The sequence below is a fragment of the Heloderma suspectum genome, chromosome 9 (assembly GCF_057233095.1).
Source record: "Heloderma suspectum isolate Gila_16-S chromosome 9, 16-S_ref, whole genome shotgun sequence".
NCBI classification, from domain to species: Eukaryota; Metazoa; Chordata; class Lepidosauria; order Squamata; family Helodermatidae; genus Heloderma; species Heloderma suspectum.
In genome coordinates this window covers 8978056-8987894 of record NC_139466.1, presented here as the reverse complement: position 1 = coordinate 8987894, position 9839 = coordinate 8978056, and the positions used below count along the sequence as shown (strand labels likewise).

Sequence of the window (9839 nt, the reverse complement as noted above, 5' to 3'; positions counted from 1 at the left end):
TTTATATATTCAGTGCCCCCTCTCCCCCTGCCCATTTCTCAGATCTGACATCTCTAAATAAGAGCTCTGCTTGGACTAGTTGACTCTTCTGCCCTGGGAAAAATCTGTGCCATTGCTCCGGGGAGATATTCATTGCTACTTTAAATCATACTACAGGGTGCAAAGCAAATGGGTTATATATACGCATTCTTAATCAGCTGACTGTAGCTTGTATCAGGAAAATAAAATAACATTAGAAAGAGGAGTTGTGGTGTTTCTTTTTTTAAAATATAATGTTGCTTTTGCATTGTATTGCAGCTGTTGCCTCTGCACAAGGAGTGGGGAGGGAGTAGGATGAGAAAATCCACCTTGTACAGATAATCTCTCTGTATGTGCCTGTTTGTGTTTGTTGGTTTGTTGGTTTTTAAGGGGGGAGAAAAGAGAGACACAAAGTGATACTTGGAAAATAAGAGCTGCTGCAATTCAGAATGAACTGATGTCTATAGAGTTGCTACCCCCTGGCTTGTTGAAAAGGGGGTTAAATTCTTGAGGGGGGGGAAGACGTTTCAAGCTCCCCTCCCCCCCCCCCGTACTACTTTTCCTCCCGTTTGAGATGCGATGAGGGGTCTAAGGAAGCTTAAAGCTTGGAAACATGCCCCCACTCTCTTGGGAAAGATATGGACTAGTCACCTAGGTCATAAGCGACTGTCATCCCCCTCTCCCCCACCCACCCACCGCAATACCTGGCCGCTGAGCATCGCTGTTCTTGAGGCTGGGGGGGCAGCTACGCATCCATCCGCTGCGATCCATCTCACCATGACGCGACACGCTTCCAAACTCCTCGCGAAGGCGGCTGGATTTAAAGCGGTTGCGGGGGGCTTTTGAGGGGCTTCTCCCCTGCCCCCCTTCCTTCGCTTCTTCTTTCCGTTCGTTTGTTCTTTTTTAAAAATACATTATTTTCTCCTCTCCAACTGGATGCATTAGAGAACGGATTAAGGTGGGTGACCCGGGTATTCTAGCTAGCACAGGGGTGGGTGGGGGTGGAATGGAAGGGGGGGGGGAGGCGTGCGTTTCTAGCAGATGGGGGGGGGGTTATTCCTGCATTTCTTGTGCCGCTGCTTCCCCGCCCCCAGCCAGCTCGCCGTCCTAAATCCAGATCCGCGGCTCTTTTTGGTGTATGCAGGTTGCGGGGGAAATAAGAGGCGCGTATTCCGCTGCAAAAGAGCGGGGGGGTGGGGGAGAGAAAAGGTTGGTATTTTATTTTGTGTGATTCTGTTTTTGCACCGCTGAAATGGGGGGAGGCACGGCGTGATGTATCTGTGGGGTGGATCTTGCCCGAGGAAGGCTTCTGCCGGCTCTTGTGCAAAGGGAATCACGCTGGGCGCGGAGGCAGATAGAGAGAGACCCCCCCCCCCGCGCTCGTGGTGTTCGTGTGAACGAGGACACATCCATGGGCTGTTGCCCGCGCGGAACCACCGCCGGGAGGCGCGTGTGTGCGCGGGGGGGGGGGGGCGGCGGCGTGCGCGTCTGCGCGTGTCGCCAGCGGCTTGTGGCTGCCGCGTGCGCGTCGCTCTCTGCCGGCCGCTGCGGTGGTCGTGTGAATGAGCGGCCGCCCTTCATGCGCGGACGTGTCGGGATCAGACGCGCGTGTTTGGCCGGCGCAACCCTGGCGGTGCGTGTTTCTCTGCGTGTCCCTAGATCAACCCTGTGTATATTTGTGAGGGTTTTATTTTGTTTGGGTGCGGGGTGGGGGAGGGTTGTGATTCCTGTTTGTGTGGAGGCGTCTGTGGGCTGGATCCTGTGCTACTTGTGAAACCTTGAGCGGGTCTTCTTGCGTCGGTCCTGGATCCGGGTGGATGCGTAGATCCTTAAGAGTGTGTCGGATCGGGGGGGGGGGGGATCCCACAGTGGCAGCCACGACTCGTGTGTGTGTGTGTGGGGGGGGTCTTGATCTTTGTGTGTCTCCCTGCCCTGCGTTGTGGCGCATGGAGAAGTAGCGTTGGTGTGGAGCTCGCTAGTCTGCTCCGCTTCTCTCTCTCTCTCTCTGTATGGGGGGGGGGGGACACAAGTTCCCATCACGTAGAGAGACAACCCCAGAAACTGCAGAGCAGAGAAAACGGAGTGAGCCAAAGAGCCCGGCTTGGGCAGCTCGAACCGGCTAAGCAAGGTAAGGGCGGGATGTGGTTAGGAGGCAGTGTGTGTGTGTGTGTGTGTCGGGGGGGTCGTTCTGGTCACGACAAGGGGGGGGGTCGCACGCATTTCAGCAGGGGTGGATGGGTGGGCAGATGGGCGAGTTCTCCTTTGCAAATAGATCCTCTCTCTCTTGCAATCCCCCCTCCCCATTTCCTCTCGAGATCCACGTGAAAAGGGTTTGTTTGGAGAGGGATGATTTGGGGGGGGGAGGGAGGGGGACTCCTTGGAACCCTCCCCCACATGAGGGGCCGGCCGACACTCCGTCCCCTTCCCCGGAGGGCCGCCAGGGCATGGAAGGAGGGGACATGGAGGAGGGAGAGCGAGCGAGCGAGCGAGCGAGGGACCCCCCCCCCCCGCTCGTTTCGCGAGCCCCGCAGGAGCTACCCGCACGCCGGAGCCAGGCGATCCGGGAGCGGCGAGGCTGCGGCAAAGCATTGCGGTGGAGGTAGGGAGAAGCCGGGAAGGGAGCCCGCCAGCTTGGAGAGAGAGGGGCGGCCGGCGGGCGGGGCGGCGCTGTGGCGAGAGAAGCAGGGACGCCCGCAGACGGGCGCGAGGCCACCCCGGCCTCTCTCCGTGGGGGGGAGCCCCTGCTGCGAGTCCCTGTCCCACGGCTGTGCGGCTGGGAACCTCGCTCGCTTCCCAGCCCGCAGCAGTCAGCCTGCCCATTTCTCGATCCCGGCCCAGAGGCCTCCTTCCGCCCCACGGGGATGCATTCCCGCCCCTCCTCCTGTTTAAACCTCCTCTTAGCCACCCCCCCCCCCCGTCGTTCTCGTTGCACCGGTGCTTGCCTCCACGCTGCCCGGTCCTTGCTGGAGCCTTCCCCTCCTTCTGAGCCCCACGCCAAACCTGCCCCTCCTTCCCTCCCCCCTTCATCTTCTTCCTTGCCCCCTTTCCTCTACCTCCTCTTCTCTCCTCTCCGCCGCCGCTCCTTCTCCCATTTTGACCTCTATTCCTCCCTGTACCCCTTTACCACTTTCCCTCCAACGCAACCTCCATCCTTTTTTCTCTGGCTCTATCCCGCTCCCCTACACGCACACACACCCCTCTGTCTTCCTCCCATCCCATTCTCCTCTCCATATATTTCCTGCCTTTCTTCTCTCTCTCTCTTTCCCTCTCTCTCACACACACACACACACACTTTATAGGCCCCTTCTGCAGCTCCCCCCCACACACCCTTCAAACTCTCCTTGGCCTTCCTTTCGTCTCCCAGCTCCTTTCTTCTTTCCCTCCTCCTCCTCCCTTTCCTTCTTGACCCTGCTCCATCCATCTTCCCCTCTCCCCTTTTCTTTTCCTTTTATTTTTTTTTCATTCTCACGTGATCTTGTCCCTGATTTCTATTGTTCTCCAAGACATTTTGGACTTCCCTAGTATTCTATTTTTGCATCTCTCTCTCTCTCTCTTTCTCTCTCTCTCTCTCTCTCTCTCTCTCTCACACACACACACACACACTTCACTGGAAAAACAACAACATGTATTTTTAAATGACCAAAAAATTTAGCCAATTGACTCATTGGCCTAATTGGTCAGGCAGGCCTATGGGTGGGAAGAAGATGTGGAACCCCAACATTGACAATAGTGTGTGTGTGTGTGTGTGTGTGAAATGTTTGCAGAAGCCATCCCCTGTGAAGATGCAGGGTGCTGGGGCGAAATATTTCAGGTTATGCATGAAAAAAGTTGCTGGGCAATTCAGTTGACATCCCCCTAGTGAATCCTGACTTTGTTTTGCACTACCAATTAGGGTGTGCTTTTGGATTAATAGTCGCACACCACTGTCCTGCCAATAATTGCTATCATTTTATTAACACAGGGCTATAACCTCTGTGGTTTATATGGGGGCTAATGATCTTCCCATGTTGCACCATTAAAAAAATAATAATCTTATTTCTAGTATAAATATAATAGAATGACAAATGTGTATCAATGGCTGGCATATCAGTTGGAATCAATGAAGTACAGCATGCATTTACAATAGGCATTGTGTAAAAGTGGGCAACTGACTTTTCTCTCTGAATCCATGCTTGTTTTATTTTTGCTTGCATCTTTGCATTTTGTACTAGATTCCCCACCCCCACCCCTTTTCTCTTTCTTTCTCCTTCCTTTGGAATGGATTATGCATAGTTGTTTCCCAATATGTGATCCAAATCCTTTAGACTATGTGCAAAATGACCAACATTTGGAATACTAAGCAATACATTACAATAGAAACGCTATTTAGGTGGTTTTAATTTTGTTTTGGTATGCACATCATACACAAGGCAGAGAAATGCATTCTGTTCATGGATTGTGTGCATGAGAGAGAGAGAGAGAGAGAGAGAGAGAGAGAGAGAGACTGAGGCCATGGATGGATAGTCAGAAAGTAGCAAGCTATAACTTCAAATGCAAGGTGCATCTATGCCCTATTTGAATTGCTGCAATACATGTTATGGTCTCTTTGTGCTGTAGCTGTTCTTGCTCTGCAATGGTAGGTTGAAGTGTACCTTTCACCAAAATATTTGTTGTTGCTGCTGCTGCTGTTATCATTATTAGTAGTATTAGTATACCTGGAATTACAGCAACTGAAATATATTCTGTTTTTGTCCCCTTTCTCTTGTAGATTATCTATCTTTGTTCAAGAGCACTAGGTTCGATTGCGGATCCTAAGAAGATGCTTCTGTGGTTCTTTCTGGCATTGTCCAGCCCAGCTTCCTCCTCTACAGATCCAGAGACTGACTCATCTGTGGAAATTTGCAATGTTTGCTCCTGTGTGTCGGTGGAGAATGTACTTTATGTCAACTGTGAAAAGGTTGCAGTCTACAGACCAAACCAGCTGAAACCACCTTGGTCTAATTTTTATCACCTCAATTTTCAGAACAACCTCCTGATCATCCTGTATCCAAATACATTCCTTAACTTTACTCATGCTGTGTCCCTACAGCTGGGTAACAATAAATTGCAGAACATTGAGGGAGGAGCTTTCTTGGGTCTCAGTTCATTAAAGCAGTTGCACTTGAACAACAATGAATTAAAGATCCTGCGAGCTGACACTTTCCTTGGCATTGAGAACTTGGAGTATCTCCAAGCTGACTACAATTTAATCAAATATATCGAACGGGGAGCCTTCAATAAGCTTCACAAGCTGAAAGTTCTCATCCTTAACGACAATCTGATTTCCTTCCTTCCTGATAATATTTTCCGTTTTGCTTCTCTAACCCACCTGGATATACGTGGGAATAGAATACAGAAGCTTCCCTACATTGGCGTTCTGGAGCACATTGGGCGTATCGTTGAACTGCAGCTAGAAGACAACCCATGGAATTGTACGTGTGATCTGTTGCCCTTGAAGGCATGGCTGGAGAACATGCCCTATAACATCTACATTGGAGAAGCCATCTGCGAGACTCCCAGTGATTTGTATGGGAGGCTTTTGAAAGAAACCAACAAACAAGAGCTATGCTCCATGGGGACAGGGAGTGATTTTGATGTGCGTATTCTGCCTCCATCACAGCTGGAACCTGGCTACAGCACACCCAATGGCCACACCACACAAACGTCAAGGCACGGATTGGTCACAAAGCCCCCCAAAACGACAAATCCTTCCAAGATCTCAGGAATAGTTGCCGGCAAATCACTCTCAAACCGCAGTCTTAGTCAAATCACATCTTTTCAGACCAGAGTGCCACCTCTGACACCCTGCCCGCATCCCTGTGTTTGTAAAACACATCCTTCAGATTTGGGATTAAGCGTCAATTGCCAAGAAAGAAATATCCAGTCATTGGCTGAACTTGTCCCTAAGCCACTGAATGCCAAGAAACTGCATGTGAATGGCAATTATATTAAAGATGTGGACACTTCTGACTTCACAGAGTTTGAAGGGCTGGATTTACTACATCTGGGCAGCAATCGGATCATGGCAATCAAAGGGGAAGTTTTCCGCAACCTTACGAATTTACGGAGGTTGTATCTAAATGGCAATCAGATTGAGCGGCTGAGTCCTGAAATGTTTGCCGGACTCCACAACCTTCAGTACCTGTATCTGGAATACAATGTCATCAGAGAAATTTTAGCGGGCACTTTTGACCTGATGCCAAACTTGCAGCTGCTGTACTTGAACAACAATTTGCTGCGAAGTTTGCCGGCCTACATTTTTGCCGGGGCTCCTCTGGCTCGGCTGAACTTGAGAAACAATCATTTCATGTACCTGCCTGTAAGCGGCGTGCTTGATCACCTGAAATCCCTGACCCAAATTGATTTGGAAGGGAATCCGTGGGACTGCACTTGTGACTTGGTTGCTTTGAAACTGTGGCTGGAAAAGCTCAGTGAAGGCATCGTGGTGAAGGAATTAAAATGTGAGACACCCGTGCAGTTTGCTAACGTTGAACTGAAGTCCCTCAAAAATGAGATTCTCTGCCCCAAACTATTAAAGTCTGCTTTTTTCACTAGCCCTGCACCTGCAGTCACATTTACGACACCATTGGGCCCCATCCGGAGTCCGCCAGGTGGTCCAGTTCCATTGTCAATCCTCATCCTGAGCATCTTGGTAGTGCTCATTTTAACGGTCTTTGTTGCTTTCTGCCTTCTTGTCTTCGTTCTCCGTCGCAACAAGAAACCATGTGTGAAGCACGAAGGGCTCGGGAATCCAGAATGCAGCTCCATGCAGCTGCAGCTACGGAAGCATGATCACATGTCGAATAAAAAGGACACCCTAGGGGCAGAGGCCTTCATCCCTCAAACCATCGAGCACATGAGCAAAAGCCATTCATGCGGCTTGAAGGAAACGGAAACGGGCTTCACATTTGCTGAGCCACCAGGGCAGAAAGTCATCCTGCGAAATAACAGCGACAAGGATAAAGATTTATTGCACATGGATACCAGGAAAAGACTTAGCACAATTGACGAACTGGATGAGCTATTCCCTGGGCGGGATTCTAATGTATTTATTCAGAATTTTCTCGAAAGTAAAAAGGAATTCAACAGTATAGGGGTCAGTGGCTTTGAAATACGGTATCCAGAGAAACAGCAAGACAGAAAAAACAAGAAATCTTTAATAGGGGGTAATCATAGTAAGATAGTAGTTGAGCAAAGAAAGAGTGAATATTTTGAACTGAAAGCTAAACTTCAGGGCTCACCAGACTACTTACAAGTCCTTGAAGAACAAACGGCTTTGAATAAAATCTAGGTCATGCAATCTTATTTCCCACAGAGGACATTTATTTAATGATGCAAGTGCCTTTTGTTGACTTTTAATTTCCAAATATGATATTCTACTGGTAGGCATAGAGGCAGGTGATGCAGGGGTGTGTGGTAAAACTCTAGCTTCAAATAGATTTTATTTCATGCAACTCTTGCCCTGTGGAATCCTGCACAGGGGATACTGCAAAACTCTATTGCCAAAGTGTTGCTTTATACACATATTACACTGAATTTAACCTCAAGAGGCATATATGTTTTGTACCCTAATTGCAAAACTTTCATCTCCTTGTGATTTGTTACAGCAAATGCACAAGAAGAAAGGGAAAGAGAGTGTGAGAAAAGGAAAGAAACTGGTACCGGTGTTGGTGTACCTCAGCCTGTTGCCCATGGATTGAAGTTGGTGGAGGAACTGGAGTCAGTCCTTATGGTGTGTGCTGGTGTAAGCGGCACTGTTTTAGAGATTACCTGAGAAGTTTTTACAAACACACAAAAAAAGCATGCAAAAGAAAGAACATTCGATAGTACGTGTAAAATTGGTTACCTTTATGGCCTGCATCTTGAAACCGCTGGATTTATAATGTTAAATTGTGCAGAAATCTTTGTTTAAAATATGCCATGCACTGCATTCCTCCAGATCAATTTGACCGTCTGACACATACCATGAATCAGCATAAAACTGAACCAGCCAATCCGCAACAATAACGAGCAAAACAAAAATTGCAGCGTTCACAATGATTGGAAGAAAATACTTGATGACTAATTTATGGCTCTTCAACCCCCGTTAACCCCATTCTCAGTGGTGTGAAACTCCTTTCAACCCCCAAAGGTTGTCCAGAATTTTCAAAAATTTGCTTGCTGTGTGAGCGTTTCAGAAATTATTTTTGTAATATAATTCATATTTATGAAATACTTTGTATACTAAATAGGGAAAAATTATGTACTCCTCAATATGTATTTAAATATGCCTGATTTGTTTTCCTGGTCACAAAGGTGCATTAATCATTCAGTATAATTTAAAAAGAGAACAATATACCAAACAGAAACTGTTGATGAAATGTATAGATTTATTTGAGAGTCAATGTGATCAGGTCTAAGAATAAGAATAAAATTATGTTCTGTACTACTCTTGTGAAATTAGTGGATGATCTTTTTTTAAATTTGTTCCACTAGATTCATCCATAGAAAAGAAGATTTGTTTTAGACCTTTCGATATGGCATGTGCTTTTGCTTGTCATTAGTGGTTTTGAATCTTCGGGGCTCTTTCCCTTAGTTCACATTAGGTTTTTGTTGTTGCTGTTGTTACACAAGTTCATGCAGGTGGTAAGGAGTCAGTTTAAAACTGGATGCAGGCATTTCTGATGGGCTTGTGTGCAGCTGACTAGTTTTTCATTGTGTTGTCAGTTGCTGTAGGAGCATTGTAACATGTGCATTGATGACCCTCTAAACAGGTGCAGCTGATCCGCCATATATATTGACATTGTCTAAAGTTGGGCTGAACCAAAGTTAGGGGCTGTTATAAATGAAAAGCCTCAGGCCCCAAATAAAACCAGGCTTATTAAAAAGAACTGTCTCTGAGGACAGGAAATACAGAAAAGAGGAACCTAGGAAAATACAGCCCCATTGATGGTGACTAACTTATTTACATTGGCTAACTTATTTGCAAAGATGTGTCACGTTGTGGTTAAGATGTAGTACATAACATAGAGTTTCTTGGTGTGGAAACTTTGGATTTTTTTTCAGCAGACAAAGATCACTAGGAAAAAGGGTTAATAAACAAATTATGTGAAGGGGAGTTATGGACAGATGTAAAGAGATAGGAGTAAAAGAGTACAATAACCAATTCACAAGCTTAAAGGGTAAAGTTTCCATTTACAGTAATGAGCATAGTAGCTGGCAAAGCACTGAGGTACAAAAGAAGGCCTCACCCAAGATTCTAGGTTCTGCCTCCTGTTTTGAGCATCCCCAGGCAGGCACTAAAACAAGGAGGTTTATCTAGACCCTAGTCTAATCCCCTTACAGCCCACCAGGCATCGTCACAATTTTGTAGTCCCTGGTAAATTTGTGGGTGATATTTTCCCCCTATTTTTGTTCTTGAAGGATGGTGCTTTAAAATGTCAGTGACAGTTGCTAGTTTTTTCAGGTTTTAGGCCCCTGTCCTGGTCTTTGTCAGATCTCTAAGTGGAGGGGGGTACATCTAATGCACATGCATGTAAGTGCATGCACATGAGCATTAAGTCACCACCATGCAGTGTGCAGGCTGCCATTCCATGCACTGCAGCTGCTGAGATATATTTTGAACTGTTGATGACTGATTTTAGGACAATTGTCTTGCCTCCAATAAACATACATGCAAGTTTGTGTATGTCACCATTAAGAGAGAGGGAGGGAGAGGTGCTGTGTTTTTCACCTTTGAAATATTGGAGGCTGCTGTTTCTTGTAGGTTGCTTTCAGCTTGGTGGGCCACAAACCATGCAGTCCTGGTTTTGTGGTGTCTCTTC

The 9839-nt window shown here is 47.3% G+C and overlaps 1 protein-coding gene across 3 annotated transcripts; it reads left to right on the top strand.

The window, feature by feature from the left end:
• Window positions 1–800: 800 nt before the first annotated feature.
• Window positions 801–8470, top strand: SLITRK4 (SLIT and NTRK like family member 4). 3 transcript variants are annotated; one of them, XM_084813313.1, is made up of 2 exons: window positions 801–976; window positions 4766–8466. In XM_084813313.1, the coding sequence occupies exon 2, from the start codon at window positions 4817–4819 to the stop codon at window positions 7325–7327; it is 2511 nt and encodes an 836-aa protein (XP_084669439.1). In that variant the 5' UTR covers window positions 801–976; window positions 4766–4816; the 3' UTR covers window positions 7328–8466. The 3 variants fall into 3 exon arrangements, with proteins under 3 accessions (XP_084669439.1, XP_084669437.1, XP_084669438.1); XM_084813311.1 differs by lacking the exon at window positions 801–976 and adding an exon at window positions 1502–1651 and having other exon boundaries at window positions 4766–8459; XM_084813312.1 differs by lacking the exon at window positions 801–976 and adding an exon at window positions 2469–2617 and having other exon boundaries at window positions 4766–8470.
• The last annotated feature ends 1369 nt before the right edge of the window (window positions 8471–9839 follow it).